Source organism: Macaca fascicularis, chromosome 4, assembly GCF_037993035.2.
Source record: "Macaca fascicularis isolate 582-1 chromosome 4, T2T-MFA8v1.1".
Classification (NCBI taxonomy): domain Eukaryota; kingdom Metazoa; phylum Chordata; class Mammalia; order Primates; family Cercopithecidae; genus Macaca; species Macaca fascicularis.
Window position 1 is genome coordinate 136,240,382 of NC_088378.1, and position 20,319 is coordinate 136,260,700.

Genomic DNA, 20,319 nt, shown 5'->3' on the forward strand with positions numbered 1-20,319 from the left:
AGGGGCGGGGAGGGGCGGGGAGGGGCGGGGCTGATGGAGGGGCGGGGCTGATGGAGGGGCGGATCTGCCGCTGCCGACCCCAACCCTCTCCGTTTCTTCATCACTCCCTAAAGTAGTGGAATAGAGTGAATGTCAGGGGTCCTGTTATACTGGAGGACTCGCGCTGTATTTAAGCTGACCGCATGTTGCTTGTTATGGACTTCACCATAGAATTTGACCACAACTTACCACCCCACTTAGCTTCACGTCTTCCACAGGCCAAAAACTGCCACCATTTGGGTTTCAGTCCTCTCCAGAAATAGTATTTGATATACAAACATCCCTGAGAATGAGGTCACAGTAAAACCTAACACCATCAATATGGCCAAAGACTTTCTTCTGAACTTCCTCCCAAAGACCAAGCAGTAGCCTTGCTCTGGGTCGTTTATAGGGGGCCAGGTGTGGCTCCACTTCCTAGGGTTCAGTTTAAGGAAGTCCACTGGAGGAGGCAGGCTTCCAGCCAAGGGTGGGATCACTGCAAAGGGTAGGAAATAAGGGAAAAGAGTCCCACAGTGCCTCCTAAACCTTGCTTTGGGGGCCAACTTGTATTTCCATCCCAGCTTCTGCTGCCACATACATCCATCATTCAGGAAATGTTTACTGAGCACCTAGGGACTGGGGATACTGGGAACAAAACAAAGATCCTGGCCCTCATTGTCACACAACTGGGGAGAGACGGAAAGCTAATTAAACAGTGTTTGTGGTAAGTGTTCAAAAAGAACATAGCACCAACAGATAGCACAAAGTGCTTTTAAATAGAGTGGTCAGGCAAGATGAATGTGAAGATGAGGTTGGCAAGCCAGATAGAAGTCTGTGAGAAGACCATTTCAGTCCTCCCTGCGGGGATGGAGGGGCTCTGGGGCAAAAGCATGGCTACAGCAGAGGGCAATTGCTGGATAGTAATAGGAGTTGAGATCAGAGGGGGACCAGGTCAGATCTTAAGAGGCCTAAGGTCATAGAGAGGACTTGGGCCTTCACTCTGAATAGTATGGAAAGCCATGGGAGTATCTTGAGCTTGATCTGATCTCCATTTGAGCCAAAATGATTTCAAGGGAGCTGTCAGGAAAGACTAGTGATATTTATTAGATAATGGTTGCTTTGCAAATGCCAAAATAGCAAGAAAGAAGTTTCTTCCAGACACCTTCTGTTTCAGGTAAGCAGCTCTAACTTTACAGGGGATGTTTTGGGTCTTCAAATGACAAGCTGTTAGAGGAGTGGGACCTGATGCATAGCGGGCAGGGTCAAGAATGCTAAACAGCCTGCAATACCCTGTGCATCCTCACCTACAGCTTTACTCTGAGTGGCTGTGGCTCCCACCCACCAAGGTCTGTATTCTAGCCACCTGAAAGGGAACAGAGAGGAAAAGTTCTAAACATGGTTCAAGGACCCTGGTGGATCCCCGAGTCCCTTTCACAAGATTCATGAGGTTATTACTATTTTCATAATGCAAAAATGCACCGTGAAGTTTTCCAGAAGCTAAGTGACAGGTAATATTGCAACAGATTGAATGCAGAAGCAGCCTTATTGCCCTTGGCAATGGGGCTGGGGTATGAGCAGACCACTCTTCAGACACCAGCAATGATAGCTTAGGTGCATTTTATTGGTTTTCTTTCAGAGTCATTCTACAAAAGAACAAAGTTAAAAACCAAGGCCCTGGCAAGAGGGTTTGAACCCTTCTCATTCCAGGAGCCCTCCCCTAGTCCTCCATGTCCCCAACTGTGTCACTGCTGCAGTTCATGGGGGTGGAGGGCTTGCTACTTTTGCCCCCCCACCAAACCCAAAAAGGGAAAGACCTACCACCTAGAAACTCCTTCCCCTCACCCCAATTTCCCTCAAGTTGATCCTGGTTACAGAAGGCTGTGGTAAGAACTGTTGGGATCCTGCAGGAGTTCTGAACCCCAGAAGGTCATGGCCAGGGCACCGTCTGTGAAGAGCACATTGTCCTCTGGCTCAGCACCCCTTAGGAACAATGTTGGACTCAGCACCTGGGAGTAGAGAGAAAAATCAGTGAAAACCCATCAACTTCAACACCAGCTGCCCCAGAAATCGAGGAACTCAAGACTCATATATAAGGTTGGGCAGGTTGTACACAGCACAAAGGTGCCACAGCTAAGTAGGCACCATATTCGCATCATAGACGCCATCCATAGGTTTTATATTTATCACAAACATTTATTAAAAGCCATGAGCAGCAGCCTCCCCTGCCCCATACCCCTGCAGTTACCACCTCACTCCCAGAGGCCAGTTGCACTCTCTCAGGCCAGGGAGGACCGGAGGTCAGGGCCTTAGCTGGGAGCTGGTGCAGGTAGATACACTCAGATTTGAAGGGGCAGCGGCCATTCCCTCGCACGAAGAACCGGCATCGGATCTGGCTATGAGAGAGAAGACGACCATCGCCTTCAAGACCTGTTACCCCAAGAACAAGGGGCGCTCGAGGCTGACACGTAAGGCTGGGCAGGCTGTACACAGCACTAAAGCCCCACACCTAAGCGGACACCACTAGCATCTTAGTGTAGCTTTTACATTTATTCAATCTTCCAGCAGATGGCAGTAAAGCATCTTAAGGGGCCCCTTTCTGTAATTCTCAGTCTCCGTTTGGGCCAGCAATAGCAGTGACCCTGGGAACCTCCTTTCATTTTTCTGGGTTTTGTTTGTTTGTTTTGGGGGTTTTTGTTTGAGACGCAGTCTTGCTCTGTCACCCAAGCTGGAGTGCAGTGGCACAATCTCAGCTCGTTGCAACCTCTGCCTTCTGGGTTCAAGCGATTCTCCTGTTTCAGCCTCCCAAGTAGCTGGGACTACAGGTGCATGCCATTACGTGTGGCTAATTTTCGTATTTTTAGTAGAGATGGGGGTTTCACAATATTGGCCAGGCTGGTCTTGAACTCCTGACTTCAGGTTATCCAACAGTCTTGGCCTCCCAAAGTGCTGGGATTCCAGGTGTGAGCCACTGTGCCCCCAATTTTTTTGAGATGGAATTTCACTTTTGTTGCCCAGGTTGGAGTGCAGTGGCATGATCTGGGCTCACTGAAACCTCCGTTTCCCAAGTTCAGGAGATTCTCCTGCATCAGCCTCCCAAGTAGGTGGGATTACAGGCACCCACCACCACACCCATCTAATTTTTTTTGTATTTTTTTTTTTTTTTTTTTTTTTGAGACGGCGTCTCGCTCTGTCGCCCAGGCTGGAGTGCAGTGGCCAGATCTCAGCTCACTGCAAGCTCCGCCTCCTGGGTTCACGCCATTCTCCTGCCTCAGCCTCCCGAGTAGCTGGGACTACAGGCGCCCGACGCCTCGCCCGGCTAGTTTTTTGTATTTTTTAGTAGAGACGGGGTTTCACCGGGTTAGCCAGGATGGTCTCGATCTCCTGACCTCGTGATCCGCCCGTCTCAGCCTCCCAAAGTGCTGGGATTACAGGCTTGAGCCACCGCGCCCGGCTTTTTTTTTGTATTTTTAGTAAAGACAGATTTTCACTGTGTTGCCCAGGCTGGTCTTGAACTCCTGACCTCAGATAATCCGCCCATCTTGCCCTCCCAAAGTGCTGGGATTACAGGCGTGAGTCACCGTGCCTGGCCTTTTTTTTTTTTTTTTCTTCATTTTTTTTTTTTGAGGCAGGGTTCTTGCTCTATCACCCAGGCTGGAGTACAATGAATGGCATGATCATGGCTCACTGCAGCCTTGACCTCCTGGGGCTCGGGTGATCCTCCTGCCTGAGCCTCTCGAGTAGCTGGGACTACAAGTATGTGCCATCATGCCTGGCTAATTTTTGTATTTTTTGTAGAGATGGGGTTTCACCATGTTGCCCAGGCTGGTCTCAACTCCCAGACTCAAGAGTTCCTCCCCCTCAGCCTCCCGAAGTGCTGGGGTTACAGGCGTGAGCCACCATGCACAACCCCTCAGCTGCTTCTTCTACAGTATGAGGATAGTAAGAGTCCCTGTTTCATGCAGTTTATGACGTACAAAGCCTGTCACACAATAAACCTCCATCTACACCATCTCCTATCACATCCAGGCCTGAGAGCTCCCCTTGGGAAACTTCCAACTAGTGGCCCAGCTGCCAGTACAGTTGCTGTTGAATAACATAGGCTTGAACTGCCTGGGGCAGCTTATATGCAGACAAGATCCTGGAGCCAACAAGACCAATTCCCTCCTCTTCCTCTTCATCCTCCTACTCAATATGGATAAAGTCTTTAATGGTAATCTGCTTCCACCTAATGAATAGTAAATATATTTTCTCTTCCTTATGATTTTAATGTTTCTTTTCTCTAGCTCACTTTATTGTAAGAATACATATTATGTTATATAATACATATAACATATAAAATCTGTATGAATTGACTTTATGTTGTCCAAAAGGGTTCTGGTCAGCAGCATGTTATCAGTAGTTAAGTTTTGGGGGAGTTAAAAGTTATACATGGCCAGGTGTGGTGGCTCACGCCTGTCATCCCAGCACTTTGGGAGGCCGAGGCAGGCGGGTCGCTTGACCTCAGCAGTTCAAGAGCAGCCTGGGCAACATGGCAAAACTCTGTCTCTACAAAAAATAGAAAAATTAGCCAGGCTTGGTGGTACGCGTCTATAGTCCCAGTTACTGGGGAAGATTTCTTGAGCCCAGGAGGCTGAGGCTGCAGTGAGCCGAGATTGCACCACTGCACTCCAGCCCGAGAGCGAGGCTCTGTCTCAACAACGGCAACAACAACGACGACGTTATACATGGATTTTCGACTGCATGGGGTTCGGTGCCCCTAACCCCTCAGTTGTTCAAGGATCAACTGTATTTCCTCTCTTCCACCTGTCTGCCTGGGGCGTCCTCTTTTTTCTCCTCCTGAGGAACCCTGTTCTTCCCATGCGCAGCTTCAATACTTCCCCTTCTGTGACATTCACTCGAGTTAGTTTTCCCTTCAGTACTTTTGTTGATGCAGCTATTAGAGTTCACAGGTGTCTCCAGAACACGGCTGACTATCTCCTGGGTGAAGACAAGACCTCCTTCTTTATCCCTCCCTTTACCCAAATACACTTGCATAGATCAAGTGTAGTAAATCCTTTGGGAAGGTGGAATTAAGAACTTGGAATTGCAGCTCATTCCAGATTTTGAATAAGTGCTTACCCTCCCCAAGAGATTCAGACCTACCCAACATTTCCCCATCGGCAAAGGCTGTCTTTCAGCCCCCTTCTCAGCCACCCCATGTTTTCAAAGAGCAGCTAAGCAAATAACATGTATTCGAATCAGTTTGTTTTCCCGCCTTATGATCAATTGGAAATAAAAGCCAAAGCAGGGCTTCTCATGGTACAGAGAGAACCAGAGTTGCTCTGAGTTGATTCTGAGCCAAGTTAGAAGAGAAAATTGGCCCTGGTGTTCCTTCTGCTATCTCAGGCACTCCCCGTTTATTAACTGGGCTTTCTTTTTGTTTTTTCTTTTTTTGAGACAGAGTTTCACTCTTGTTGCCCAGGCTGGAGTGCAGTGGCACGATCTCAGCTCACTGCAACCTCCACCTCCAGGGTTCCAGTGATTCTCCTGTCTCAGCCTCCCGAGTAGCTGGAATTACAGGCGCCCGCCACCACATCTGGCTAATTTTTGTATTTTTAGTAGAGATGGGATTTCACCATGTTGGCCAGGCTGGTCTCAAACTCCTGACCTCAGGTAATCCGTCTGCCTTGGCCTCCCAACGTGTTGGGATTACAGGTGTGAGCCACCATGCCTGGCCTTATTAACTGTGCTTTCTGAAATCATGAAAATAGTTCATGCCTTCACCTGCCATTTTGGTCACTCTAAACTTCAGGGTTTTGGGGATTCACTGGCTGGGGACCATGGCTGAACCGGAATGAATCAGGGGCTACCTCCTCCACTTGCCTAACCCTGAGTCTTGTTCCCTCTGCAGCCTTACCTCGTCCGAGCCTTGAAGTTCCTGATGAGTTGCTCCTTGTGGGCCCCCTTGCTCACCCAGAATTTGTGGGGGATGATGTAGCTGGAATGGACACGGCACTGGGGACACGCCCTGCGAGGCAGTGGAGTAGAAGGTGGGAGAATAGTCCCAGGCCCCCAGGCCGGCCTCCTCCCTAGGGTGTTTCCCTCCCTCCCTGTTGGCACCTCCATGACACTGACTTGATGACATCCAGCGGGAAGTCCTGCCGGTTCTTCCGCCAGGTGCGCAGGCAGCCCAGACAGTGGGCGTGGGTGCAGTTGGGCAGGATGCCGAAAACCCGCTGAGCCTCTGGCTTGTCCCACACTTTGTCCATGCAGATGCCACACACCACATCCCGACTGTCCTGCTTCCCAGGCAGCCACAGGTAGGGTCAGACACTCCACCCGCATGCCCACATTCAGCCTCAGGTGTCACCAAGCCCTCCAGTCCCTCCTCCCACAGCAGGTCTGGGTGTCCCAGAGGTCCAGAAAGCCATCTTTTGCCACCCCTCACCCACAACCTGCTGCACCTCAAGGTCCAGGCTCTGAAGGGGCGCCATGAGCTCTCGGACAAGGTGGAACTTCGGCAGAGACTCCTGGGAGTGGCCGTGATCCCCGTCAGCAGCTGCTGGGAAAACTGCATCCATTCACTCACCCCTGTGGCAACCACTGAGCATTTTCTGCACGCAAGGCTCTGTGGTAACCCACATCCTGCCCCCAGATGGGTTAGAGTCCAGCCAGAATTAGAAGCCTCTCATATAGGCCAGGCTCTGTGGCTCACACCTGGAATCTCAGCACTTTGGGAGGCCAAGGCAGGCGGATCACCTGAGGTTAGGAGTTTGAGACCAGCCTGGCCAACATGGTGAAACCATCTCTAGTAAAAATACAAAAATTAGCCAGGTGTGGTGGCAAGTGCCTGTAATCCCAGCTACTTGGGAGGCTGAGGCAGGAGAATCGCTTGAATCCAGGAGGCAGATGTTGCAGTGAGTTGAGATCATGCCATTGCACTCTAGCCTGGGTGACAGAGGAAGACTTCATCTCAAAAACAAAAAAACCCAGCCTGTAATCCCAGCACTTTGGGAGGCCGAGGCAGGCAGATCATGAGGCCAGGAGTTCGAGACCAGCCTGGCCAATATGGTGAAACCCTGTCTCTACTAAAAATTCAAAAATTAGCCAGTCTTGTTGGCATGCGCCTGTAGTCCCAGCTACTCGGGAGGCTGAGGCAGAAGAACCGCTTGAACGAGGAGGCGGAGGTTGCAGTGAGCTGAGATGGTGCCACTGCACTCCAGCCTGGGAGACAAAATGAGACTCCGTCTCAAAAAAAAAAAAAAAAAAGAAGCCTCTCCTATAGCCATTTAGAACTGTGCTGTCCAATATGTAACCAAGAGCCATATGCGGCTCTTGAGCTACTGAAATGGGGCGAGTCTGAGTTGACACCTGCTATAAGTAGAAAATAGGGCCAGACGCAGTGGCTCCTGCCTGTAATCCCAAAACTTTGGGAGGATGAGGTGGGTAGATCGCTTGAGCTCAGGAGTTGGAGACCAGGCTGGACAACATGGCAAACTCTGTCTCTATCAAAAATAAAAAATAGGCCAGGTGCAGTGGCTCACACCTGTAATCCCAGCACTCTGGGAGGCCGAGGCGGGAGGATCATGAGGTCAGGAGATCAAGACCATCCTGGCTAACACAGTGAAACCCTGTCTCTACTAAAAAAATACAAAAAAATATTAGCTGGGCGTGGTGGCAGGCACCTGTAGTCCCAGCTACTCAGGAGGCTGAGGCAGGAAAATGGCGTGATCCCAGGAGGCGGAGCTTGCAGTGAGCCGAGATGATGCCACTGCACTCCAGTCTGGGTGACAGAGCGAGACTCCGCCTCAAAAAAAAAAACGGATGAAGTACTGATACATTCTACAATATGGATGAACCTAGAAAACATCACACTCAGTGAAAGCAGCCCGACACAAAAGGCCACATATTGTAAGATTCCATTCAAATGAAAAGTTCAGAACAGCCAAACCACAGAGACAGAATGTGGATTAGTGGTTACCAGAGGCTGGAAGGGCGGAGGATGAAAGTGACTGCTGATGGGATGATAAAAATGTTCTAAAATTAGGTAGCAGTGATGTTTGCATAACTTTATGAATTAACACACTGAATTGTATAAATTGGTGAATTTTTTGGTTTGTGAATTATATTTCAATAAAGCTGTTATAAAAATTACATATGCGGGCTGGGCGCGGTGGCTCACGCCTGTAATCCCAGCACTTTGGGAGGCTGAGGCAGGCGGATCACGAGGTCAGGAGATCGAGACCATCCTGGCTAACACGGTGAAACCCCGTCTCTACTAAAAATACAAAAAAATTAGCCGGGCGTGGTGGCAGGCGCCTGTAGTCCTAGCTGCTCAGGAGGCTGAGGCAGGAGAATGGCATGAACCTGGGAGGTGGAACTTGCAGTGAGCCGAGATTGTGCCACTGCACTCCAGCCTGGGCAACAGAGCAAGACTCTGTCTCAAAAAAAAAAAAAAAAAATTACATATGTGACTTAAATTTCTTTATAATCTGACTAACATTGATTTAGAGCAATAATTTTAAAAATAGCCAGACTGGGCACAGTGGCTCACGCCTGTAATCCCAGCACTTTGGGAGGCCAAGGCAGGTGCATCACGAGGTCAGGAGTTTGAAATGAGCCTGACCAACGTGGTAAAACCCCATCTCTATTAAAAATATAAAAATTTGGCCGGGCGCGGTGGCTCAAGCCTGTAATCCCAGCACTTTGGGAGGCCGAGACGGGCGGATCACGAGGTCAGGAGATCGAGACCATCCTGGTAACACGGTGAAACCCCGTCTCTACTAAAAAATACAAAAAACTAGCCGGGCCAAGTGGCGGGTGCCTGTAGTCCCAGCTACTCGGGAGGCTGAGGCAGGAGAATGGCGTGAACCCGAGAAGAGGAGCTTGCAGTGAGCTGAGATCCAGCCACTGCACTCCAGCCTGGGTGACAGAGCAAGACTCCGTCTCAAAAAAAAAAAAAAAAAAAAAAATACAAAAAACTAGCCGGGCGTGGTGGCGGGCACCTGTAGTCCCAGCTACTCGGAAGGCTGAGGCAGGAGAATGGCGTAAACCCGGGAGGCAGAGCTTGCAGTGAGCTGAGATCTGGCCACTGCACTCCAGCCTGGGCGACAGAGCGAGACTCCGTCTCAAAAAATAAATAAATAAATAAATAAATAAATAAATAAATAAATAAATAAAAATTAGCTGGGCATGGTGGTGCATGCCTGTAATCCCAGCTACTTGGGAGGCTGAGGCAGGAGAATTGCTTGAACCCTGGAGGCGGAGTTTGCAGTGAGCTGAGATAGTGCCACTGTACTCCAGCCTGGGTGACAGAGGGAGACCCTATCTCAAGAAAATAAACAAATAAAATAAAAAATAGCCACTAACATTTAGTGCATACTCTGCACCAGGTACTGTGCTAAGCATATCAACCCTCAAAATGACCCTGTGAGTTAAGTATCATTATCAATGCCATTTTGTAGATCAGGAAACCGAGGCCCAGAGAGGTTAAGTGACTTGTCCAAGATCACACAGCTACTAGGTGGTAGGGCCAGGATTTAGAACTAGGGGTTTGACTCCATAGGCACCATGGTATTCTGCTTTTAGAACACAGAGCAACGGAACTAAAGGAAAATTTCCCTCCAGCTGGGAATCTTGAAGAGGAAGGGGAATGGATGAAAATATAAACCCTACTCAGAGGCAGAGCACGAGCCCTAGTCTCAGTACCCACTTGTGCCCACCTGCGGTGCCCCTGATGACTCACATGATGAAGGCAGGGACTTCCAGGAGCTGCCGCCAACCTCCTCAGCCTTGCTGGCCAGCCCCTCCAGGGTAGGCTCCATGCCCCAGCAGGCCCTGGCCCAGCCCCAGCCCACAGACACAGAGGGCAGGTAGGTGGGCTCGGATCCCCTGCGGGCCAGTCCTAGGTGGGACCCCGGCAGAGTGACGCGTGGCTCCGAATGGCGGCGACCCCACTCCAGGGGGCTGGGGGTCTTTGGGTGCTGACAGCTGTAGTGGGGAAGAAGAGAATGAGGAGACAGGGACAGCCCTCCAGGGCTCAGAGCCAGCTTAGCCTAGAACTTGGAGCTGAGTTAGGAGAAGCAGCTCTGGGAAGATACATGATTTGTGAAGGGACTCTCTCTCTAGTGTCCCACCCTGACACCACTTCCCCAGAGCGGAAGAAGAGGGACTTACCTGCATTGATCTCCACGATGTCCAGGGAAGCAGAGGCCTTGCTGGAAATACTTGCAGACCTGGGACACCTTTCCATCCCGAGCAAAGCGATGCCTCGACCCCCAGTGATGGGTCCGGAAAACAAAGTTCCTAAGAGATTGTCTGAGTCATGCCCAGCCCTGTTTTAGCTCCTGCCTTTGTGATCCTTACAAACAGAGGCTATCTGATATGGTAAGAAAAACACAGGCTCTGGAATTCGTCTGGTGTTCAAATCCTGACCCCACTGGGAACACTAGGTGAGTAACTCACCTTCTCTAAAGCTTGGTTTCCTCACTCCTAAAAGTGGGGTAACAGGCTGGGCGCGGTGGCTCATGCCCATAATCCCAGCACTTTGGGAGGCGGAGGCAGGTGGATCACCTGAGGTCAAGAGTTTGAGACTAGCCTGGCCAACATATTGAAACCCTGTCTGTACTAAAAATACAAAAATTAGCCAGGCATGATGGCAGGCACCTTGGACTACTCAGGAGGCTGAGGCAGGGGAATTGCTTGAACCCTGGAGGTGGAGGTTGCAGTGAGCCAAGATCACGCCATTGCACTCTAGCCTGGTCAACAAGGGTGAAACTCCGTCTCAGAAAAAAAAAAAGGGGGGGTGGTAACAATGCCTAGTCCTTGCTGAGTTGTTGCAAAGTGTTTTAAGATTTTTCACAATCAACCTGGCTTGGAGGCTCACGCCTGTAATCCCAGCACTTTGGGAGGCTGAGGCGGGCAGATCACCTGAGGCTGGGGGGTTCGAGACCAGCCTGACCACATGGAGAAACCCCATCTGTACTAAAAATACAAAATTAGCCGGGCCTGGTGGCACATGCCTGTAATCCCAGATACTTGGGAGGCTGAGGCAGGAGAATCACTTGAACCAGGGAGGCAGAGATTATGGTGAGCTGAGATTGTACCATTGCATACCAGCCTGGGCAGTAAGAGCGAAACTCTGTCTCAAAAAAAAAAGATTTTGCACAATGCATACAGCAGGTGCTCGGTGATCACAGTGATGACTATTACTCTCCCCAAATGCAGAGTTGTGGATTCTGGAGTCAGAATTCCAGGTTCACATTCTACCACCAGGACTAGCTTCACCAGTGGGGGCCTGTACAATCACACAGGGGCCCTACACTTGCATTAATGCTCTGCTGTCCTGGTCTTGAATTTATTAATAGTTTTTGAACGAGGGGTCCCCACATTTTCATTTTGCAATGGGTCCCACAAATTATATAGCCAATTATATAGTCTTGAATTTATTAATAGTTTTTGAACGAGGGGTCCCCACATTTTCATTTTGCAATGGGTCCCACAAATTATATAGCCAATTCTGCCTAGTACCACTACTTCTTGGTTATGTGAGCTTGGACAAGTCACTTAACTTTTCCATGCCTCAGTTTTCTCATTTGTAACATGGGGATAATAGTAGGACCTATTCCATGAGGTGATGTAAAACTTAAACGAGAGCCTGTCTGTGAAGTCCCTGGCCCATAGCAAGCCCTGGGTAAATGACAGCTGTTCTCATCTCTTATCATCTCCCCTCTCCCTCCCCCTTTCCCTCCTCCTCTGGAGAATCAAGGTGGGAGGTCAAGAAGGGTGAGGGGAGGATGAGGTGAGCAAGCATTTAGTGAGTCTTCTCAGTGTCCAGGCCTAGGCTAAGGGTCTGGGACAGGTACCAGGTAGAAAGGAACTCAGCTGTTGACCTTCCCTAACTTGCCCTGAGGGGGAAGGAGCCCACAAGAGGTGACCAGGGTAGGGACAGAGACAGAGGCTGCATTCTAGTTCCATGAGAGCAGGCTGGCCCAGCCCAAGCCGAGGGTCTGCCGGAGTGTGGGTCACACCTCTTCCACAGAGTGTCCAAGGGCAATGTGCTAGCAGAGAAGCAGGCACGGGAAAGGAGAAGCAGGTGACAGGGCCCGCTCTTGCTGGTGAAGATGCCAGATTGTCAGTCACATGACAATGTGACTCCACAGGCGTGGAGCCCCTGCATGATAACTCTAAGACTCCAGCCGAGAACCCAGAAACCAGGGCCAGGACTAGGGCAAGTGAGTGAGGCACTCACCTTGGACACAAAATTCTAGGGGCTGCCGAAAGAACTAAGTAACCAAGAGAAATAATATTTTATTTCTCTCACTCCAGCAGACCCTCGGCTTGGGCTGGGCCAGCCTGATCTCATGGGACTAGAATGTAGCCTCTGTCCCTGTCCCTGCTCTGGGCACTTCATGTGGGATAATAGTATTTCCTAGAGCAATATTTTAAAAGATCAAAACTAGGCCGGGTGCAGTGGCTCACGCCTGTAATCCTAGCACTTTGGGAGGCCGAGGCAGGCAGATCACCTGAGGTCGGGAGTTCAAGACCAACCTGACCAACATGGAGAAACACTCTATTAAAAATACAAAATTAACCGGGCGTGGTGGCACATGCCTGTAATCCCAGCTACTCAGGAGGCTGAGGCAGGTGAATCGTTTGAACTCGGGAGGTGGAGGTTGTGGTGAGCAGAGATTATGCCATTGCACTCCAGCCTGGGCAACAAGAGTGAAATTCTGTCTCAAAAGGAAAAAATTAAAAAAAAAATTTAAAAAGATCAAAACTAATGCAAAACTATTCATTAACAAAATATCAAACTTTCAGGCCAGGCACAGTGGCTCACATCTGTAATCCCAGCAGTTTGGGATCACTTAAGCTCGGGAGTTCGAGACCAACCTGGCCAACATGGCGAGACCCTGTCTATACTAAAAATACAAAAGATTAGCCAGGCATGGTGGTGTATACTTGTTGTCCTAGCTACTTAGCAGGCTGAGGCAGGAGGATCACTTGAGCTTAAAAGGTTAAAGCTGCAGTGAGCTAAGATGGAGCCACTGTACTCCAGCCTGGGTGACAGAACAAGACCCTGTCTCAAAAATAAATAAATTAAATAAATAAATAAATAAAAATAATAAATAAATAAAAATCAAACTCTTGAATAAAGGTAGGATCCAACCCTGTGCAACTCATCTCATCCCTTCCCCAGTCCAGGCCCTACAACATAGGCATAAATAACCAAGACTAACGCAGATCATAGCAGGACTCGGACAGAAACAGTCAATAGTGATGGATTGGATGGTGGGGTGGGAGGTCAGGAAAGGCCTTTGAGGAGGTGCTAGTAATAATCATCACTAGTGGGCCGGGCGTGGTGGCTCACACCTGTAATCCCAGCACTTTGGGAGGCCGAGGCAGATGGATCACAAGGTCAGGAGTTCGAGACCAGCCTGGCCAACATGGTGAAACCCCTTCTCTACTAAAAATACAAAAATGAGCCAGGCGTGGTGGCACACACCTGTAATCCCAGCTACTCAGGAGGCGGAGGTAGAAGAATTGCTTGAACCCAGGAGGCAGAGGTTGCAGTGAGCTGAGATTGTGCCACTTCACTACAGCCTGGGCGACAGAGTAAAACTCCGTCTCAAAAAAAAAAAAAAAAATTATAACTTTTGCAACAATTTATGTTTATGATGAAAATCATCAGATAACTTAGAGTATCGAGGGGAGACATAACTTTCCAAATTTCTTTTAGGAGATTTACAAGTAAAAATGTTGGAATATGCCTGGGCTGGTGAATGTGGGGAAGCAGACAGTAAGAGGCTGGGTTGAAGTAGGGATTAGATTAGTAGGCAGCAGCCAAAGTTAGGGAGGGCTTGAGGGGTGGGGGTTCAGGGGTGGAGGTGAAACAGTCACTGTGGAAGGGGTGAGCCCTGAGAGGAGGAGCCTCTAATCTCACAGGGGTAGAGCCAGTAACCCTCAGAGCAAGGGACTTGCAGGTCTCACGTCCCCTGTCCACCAATGGAGGATGTGCTGGAAAAGCTTTGCCTTTTCCTAAGGGCCACTAATGAGGCTGACCTCGAGGACTGTCAGAGGCCACCACCCTAGCTCCTTCATTAGCCCAAAAAGTCCGGTGACAGAGCTCTCCCAGCTCATCCAGAGGGACTCTGCCCATTAGATGAGCCACAGAAACAGAGGGTAGGGGCCTTATGATTAAATCAATCTGAAAAACTCTTCAGACTTGGCACGGTGGCTCACGCCTGTAATCCCAGCACTTTGGGAGGCCGAGGCGGGTGGGTCACCTGAGGTTGGGAGTTCAAGACCAGCCTGACCAACATGGAGAAACCCCATCGCTACTAAAAATACAAAATCAGCAGGGCGTGGTGGCACATGCCTGTAACCCCACCTACTCGGGAGGCTGAGGCAGGAGAATTGCTTGAACCCAGGAGGCAGAGGTTGCAGTGACCCGAGATCACACCATTGCACTCCAGCCTGGGCAACAAGAACGAAACTCCATCTCGAAAAAAAGAAAAGAAAAACTCTTCCTTCTGTCTCTGTCTCTCTCTCTCTCTCTCTCTCTCTCTCTCTCTCTCTATATATATATATATATATATATTTTTTTTTTTTTTTTAGGAAGTAAAGTACACTTGGAAAAGGGCCGAGCCGGTGGCTTGAGAGATCCAAAGCCAAATGCAAGCACCTTCTATAATCCAGGTACTGTTGTTTTTTTTGTTTTGTTTTCGAGAGAGGGTGCAATCTTGGCTCACTGCAGCCTTGAGCTCTTGAACTCAAGCAGTCCTCCTGCCTCAGCCTCCCAAGTAGCTGGGACTACAGGCCTATACTACCACACCTAATTTTTTTTTTTTTAAATGTTTTTCAGGGATAGGGTATCACTATGTTGTCCAGGCTGGTCTTGAATTCCTGAGCTCAAGTGATCCTCCTGCCTCAGACTCCCAAATTGCTGAGATTACAGGAGTGAGTCACATGCCTGGCCCCCTTCTGCATTTTCTTAGGAGCATATCGTATAGTGTTTATTGCAGATAAACATATTAAAGGCTCTGATAAGTCCTGCAAAGGAATTGGTTTAATTTGATTTAACCCAGCATTGCTTAAACTTGTCCTTTTTGTTACTTGATTAGGCCCTCCAGCCAAACACCTCTTAGCGTACCAATAAAACACAATTTGTTAGGGGGAATGTCAAATTAGTTCATTTGATTCTTAACACGAGCCTTAAAAGTCAGGAGTCATTCTTCCAGTTTTCAAACCCCCTTAGACAGGTAAGTAACTGGCCTGAGACTTCAAACAAGAGCTAAGACTGTATAACCCAGGTGTCCTCACTCAGCCCAATAATTCTCTCATTAACCAAGATTGACTTGTCAGGGGTGAGGGCTGTTGGATTTGGGGAATTTCTCAGGCCAAGTTCTCAGGCCAAGGGGTAGGGATGGAGCAGCCAGAGGTGACAGGTCATGCAGGCCTGGGGAGGCAGCCAAAGGGGCTCAGTGGCTGGGGAGCCAAAGAAGGGGTGGAGCCGTGGGACCCTGGAAGTAAGCCTGAGGAGTGAGGACTGGACTCCATGGGTGAAGGGAGGGTGTGGGAAAAGGGAGAATTGAAAAGGGGATGATTGGCGGCAGGAGGGGCCAGGTGGAGCTGCCAAATAAGCCCTCCACCAGGATTTTTACAACCTGAGAGCCCAAATTTATTCCAGGCTGCCACCCTCCTGTCCTGGCTCAGGAAGGAACAATTTAAAATCTCCTTTAGGGGCTAGGCACGGTGGCTCACACCTGTAATCCCAGCTGTTTGGGAGGCCGAGGCGGGCGGATCACCTGAGGTCAGGAGTTCGAGACCAGTCTGGCCAACATGGTGAAACCCTGTCTCCACTAAAAATACAAAAATTAGCCAGTGCGGTGGCGCACACCTGTAGTCCCAGCCACTCAGAAGGCTGAGGCTGAAGAATCACTTGAACCCAGGAGGTGAAAGCTGCAGTGAACCGAGATCGCACCACTGCTTGAGTGACAGGGCAAGACTCTGTCTTAAAAAAAAAAAAAAAAAAAAAGCTCCTTTAGCAAATTATCATCCCCCGCCCGCCAACCTCCCCGTCTACAACATGGCTGCCTTCCTTTCTAGCCTGGGAAAACCAGGACATACCAAGACCCCAAGCCCCACAAGTATCCCTCCTTTACCCAAAGTCAGTTTTCTTTGGAGAACTGATCTCTTACAGCTGTTTGCAAAATGAATTTGTGCTCAGGTAAGAATGTCTGATGGAAGGCCCAACGAGCTAGCATCCCCTTTTACAAAGCTGGTATACCCAAAGGCATAACTCTAATGGTGCAATGTTCAACCTGGGGTGTTTCGTCCAAACATTTATGAGTATCTGGCACCATGCTAAGTGCTGGGGCCACAAAGGTGACCAGAAGACCAGATCCCAACCGCATGGAGCTGTGTGGTGTTTCTGAACAAGAGAAACCTTTGTTGGGTGGAAAAAGAAAGGAAGGTGGGGAATCCCCGCCCTACATGGTCAGCCCCTGAGCCAGCCCTGAACCAGCTGGGCAGCCTCAGTCTGTCTTTCCCCCTCTCTGGTCTCAGTCTCCTCCTCTAGACTATAAGAGGGTGAGAGATGCCTCTAGACCCTTCCAACTTTGGGGCAGGATGCAAGGAAGCCGCTTCTTATCAGATGCATCCCAAATTTTTAAGAGGCTAGGCTTCCAGAGGCCAGGCCAAACTCCAAAGAATTTTTTCCCACCTCCCCTGTGTTTCGCTGAGGTCCAGCCCCTACCTGCATGACCTCTGGGAGTGGCGGCTGAGCTCCCCACCATGACCACTGCCATCTGGCCCTGCAGGGTCCATCCCAGCTGCAGCCCTTAGTAAGAATCTGATGGAGCTGCCCTAGTGCTCCTTTATCCCCTGCTCTGGGGGCAGGACCAAAGGGAGGAGGCGATTTGCAGCCAGGCCCGCCCCTTCCCATGGACCCAGGCCTGCTGGTGGGAGAGATGGAGGGCCCAGACATGATGGCTGCGGAGCTGGGGGCTCAGGGTATCCAATCCAGGCTCCAAGGCTGTGGGTAGGGTATAAAGACCCTCAAGGATGTTTAGGTAATTATTGGAGGAAATTGGGGGATGGTTTAAGGACTTTAATGGTCTGGGAAGGCAGGGTGACTTGGGAGGGGGCCGTGAGGACCTGGGACCCAGGACTAAGGACCCGGAGGCTGGGAGTCCTGTAGCTTGGGAAGTAACATGTGGTTTGAAGGTATTTATGACTAAGCCACTTGGGAGCCTCCCCACGCCGTCAGAGCTACATGAGCCCCACCTGTGGAGCTAAGGTCAGGTGGAGCGATCAGAGTGCGGGCTGGGAGATGGTGTGAGCTGGGCGGGGGCACGGAGAGGCTGATCCAAACTGGCCCTGTACTGGACAGATCCAGGAGGCTCTCGGGTCCTGCCTCCAGACTTGAGATCTTTCCACAAAAAGTCCCTGTTGCCTGGCCTGTGTTTACCAATGAAACCAGCTTGCTAACCTGGTCACAAAAAATTAGAATAGTGTTGATGTCCCAGCAAAGGCCAGTATAAGAGGTAGCCAGGAGGGGGCTGCCCTAAGCTGTGTGTGGTGAGGACTCTCCACATTGGATGAGAGGGAGTCAGCCCATCAGAGCCTCCTTTTTGGGTATATTGAGAGTAGATTGTTCACCTGGCTTGGGGTTAACCCTGAGTGACCCAGAGCCTATGTCCTTGCCCCCCACGAGGCCTGTGGAAATGTCCGTTTGGGAGGGACTGACCCTGAGCGCATCTTCTTCCCAAGAGTTCTCAATCAAGTTCCTCAAATAGATGCTGTGTGCCTCTTCCCTGCAAACCCCTGGGTCCTGACTGATACCGGGGTTCGCCAGCACTCCCAGAAATCCACCGGCCCCGAGAACCAGGCTGGAATATCCCTGCCCCCATGGCGAGCCTGAGCTGGGTGATAGACTGATTCCCTCTCTCAGTGAGTCTGTCCCCCGCACCTGGTCCTGAGAGCAGCATGGCCATGGGGTTTGGGCCCTGATGGAGTGTCGGTCGGGGGCTTTCTCCCCTTCTCCCTGGGATGGGGGTGCTGAGCAGCCCAGTGGGGCACAAGAACATTGTTTCTGGCCGAGGAGGCTCCAGGCTTGGCAGTTGGGCTGCCAGGAGTTTCTGTGAGCCGGCACTATACTTCATGACTCCCTTTTCCAGGTAAACAATCTGTTGTCTTAAGTTGTTTGCAGCAAAGCTTATCTGATAAAGTTGTCGTGAAAATGAAATGAGGCCAGAGTTGAAGATTGCTTGGCACCGGGCCTGACACGCAGCTCAGTGAGGGTTTAAAGTAGGGAAAGAGCAACAGGCGGGGAGCCAGGAGACCTGATGTGACCTTGGAGAAGGTGCCTCCCAGGCCTTGGCCTCGGTCTCTGCTACATAATGTGTCTGAGGAGATGGGGACCTTAGAGAAGGGGGACCATGACCTCTAAGAGCACTTCCAGCTCTGTTTCTCTTAAGACTCCCTGAATTCCCATCTTATGCCTCCAAAGCCCATTCTGTCTCTGCCAGATTGCACTGCCCTGTGTGGGAGACAAGATGCGGAAGTTAAAAAAACAAATAAGAGGAATTAACTTAAACGTTAAAGGAGAGATTTTAAAATTGAATTTTACAACCTCCTATGCCTATCAGTAGGTTGACACACTAGGTTAGGAAACCAATAGTCCTGGAAATTTTTGTTATATATTTCACTTTTGTGGATCAATTTTTTTTTTTAATTTTTATAGGTATTACCAATATGACCTTCACTGGAGGCTGCACCAGTTTACAATCCTACCAACAGTATGGAATGCCCGTTTCTGCACACCCTTGCCAACACAATGTTATCAAACTTTTTAGTATTCAATTTGGTAAGTAAAACGACAGTATCTCAGCTGGGTGCCACAGCTCACACCTGTAATCCCAGGCCTTTGGGAGGCCAAGATGGGAGGATCGTTTGAGCCCAGGAGTTTGAGACCAGTCTGGGCAACATAGTAAGACCCTGTCTCTACAAAAAAAATCAATAATTAGTGAGGTGTGGTGGTGCATGCCTATAGTCCCAGCTACTCAGGTGGCTGAGGCAGCAGGATTGCTTGAGCCTGAGGTCAAGTCTGCAGTGAGCTGTGATTGCGCCACAGCACTCAGCCTGGGCGACAGAGTAAAAACCCTGTCTCAAAAAAGCAAAAACAAAGCAGTATCTCATTGTAGTTTTAATTCACATTTCTCTTATTATGAGTGAGGTGAAGCATCTTTTCATATTAAGAGATATTTCTTTTTATGTTCATATCCTTTGCTCATTTTTCAATTGGGTTGACCTTTTACTCATTGATTTAGAACTGTTCTTTTTTTTTTTTTTTTTTTTTTGAGACGGAGTCTCGCTCTGCCGCCCAGGCTGGAGTGCAGTGGCCAGATCTCAGCTCACTGCAAGCTCCGCCTCCCGGGTTCACGCCATTCTCCTGCCTCAGCCTCCCGAGTAGTTGGGACTACAGGCACCCGCCACCGCGCCCGGCTAGTTTTTTGTATTTTTTTTAGTAGAGACGGGGTTTCACCGTGTTAGCCAGGATGGTCTCGATCTCCTGACCTCGTGATCCGCCCGTCTCGGCCTCCCAAAGTGCTGGGATTACAGGCTTGAGCCACCGCGCCCGGCTTTTTTTTTTTTTTTTTTTTGAGATGGAGTTTCGCTCTTGTCACCCAGGCTGGAGTGCAATGGTACCATCTCTGCTCACTGCAACCTCTGCCTCCTGGTTTCAAGTGATTCTCCTGCCTCAACCTCCTGAGTAGCTGGGATTACAGTTGCCTGCCACCATGCCCAGCTAATTTTTGTATTTTTAGTAGAGGTGGGGTTTCACCATGTTGTCCAGGCTGATCTCGAACTGCTGACCTCAGGTGATCCACCTGCCTCGGCCTCCAAAAGTGCTGGGATTACAGGCGTAAGCCACCATGCCTGGCCTATAACTGTTCTTTATATAATAAAGAAATTAGCCCAATAGTTTTGCCATTTTTACACTGTTGGTTTAAAATTGTTTCCTTATGGTGTTTTTTTTTTTTTTTTTTTTTTTTTTCAGGCAGAAAAATTTTAAATGTATGTAGCAAAAGTTTGTAATACTTTATATTTTGGGGGAACAGTGTCTCTCTCTATGCCCAGGCTGGAGTGCAGTGGTGCCATCTTAGCTCACTGCAGCTTCAAACATCTGGGCTCAAGCAATTCTTCTGCCTCAGCCTCCCGAGTAGCTGGGACTACAGGCGTGTACCAGCACACCCGGCTAATTTTTAAAAACTTTTTGGCTGGGCACGGTGTCTCACGCCTGTAATCCCAGCACTTTGG

General features: G+C 49.6%; 1 protein-coding gene across 1 annotated transcript; it reads right to left on the reverse strand.

Moving 5' to 3' along the window:
* Positions 1-335: 335 nt before the first annotated feature.
* LOC123572923 (uncharacterized) lies at positions 336-16,851 on the reverse strand. Its single transcript, XM_065544120.1, has 8 exons — positions 16,754-16,851; positions 10,174-10,302; positions 9,743-9,987; positions 6,462-6,556; positions 6,133-6,296; positions 5,915-6,025; positions 2,267-2,411; positions 336-2,024 (listed from the first exon to the last, which is right to left on the reverse strand). The coding sequence occupies exons 1-8, from the start codon at positions 16,822-16,824 to the stop codon at positions 1,887-1,889; spliced, it is 1,098 nt and encodes a 365-aa protein (XP_065400192.1). The 5' UTR covers positions 16,825-16,851; the 3' UTR covers positions 336-1,886.
* Between the last annotated feature and the right edge of the window lie 3,468 nt (positions 16,852-20,319).

Bases quoted from the DNA above. Each gene is read 5' to 3' on its own strand.
- LOC123572923 (XM_065544120.1), bottom strand. From the start codon at position 16,824: ATGGACCCTGCAGGGCCAGATGGCAGTGGTCATGGTGGGGAGCTCAGC. The intron at 6,297-6,461 runs GTGCAGCAGGTT...CCTGGGAAGCAG, and splicing joins TTCAGAGCCTGGACCTTGAG to GACAGTCGGGATGTGGTGTG. The intron at 2,412-5,914 runs GTAAGGCTGCAG...TCTCTCTCATAG, and splicing joins AACTTCAAGGCTCGGACGAG to CCAGATCCGATGCCGGTTCT.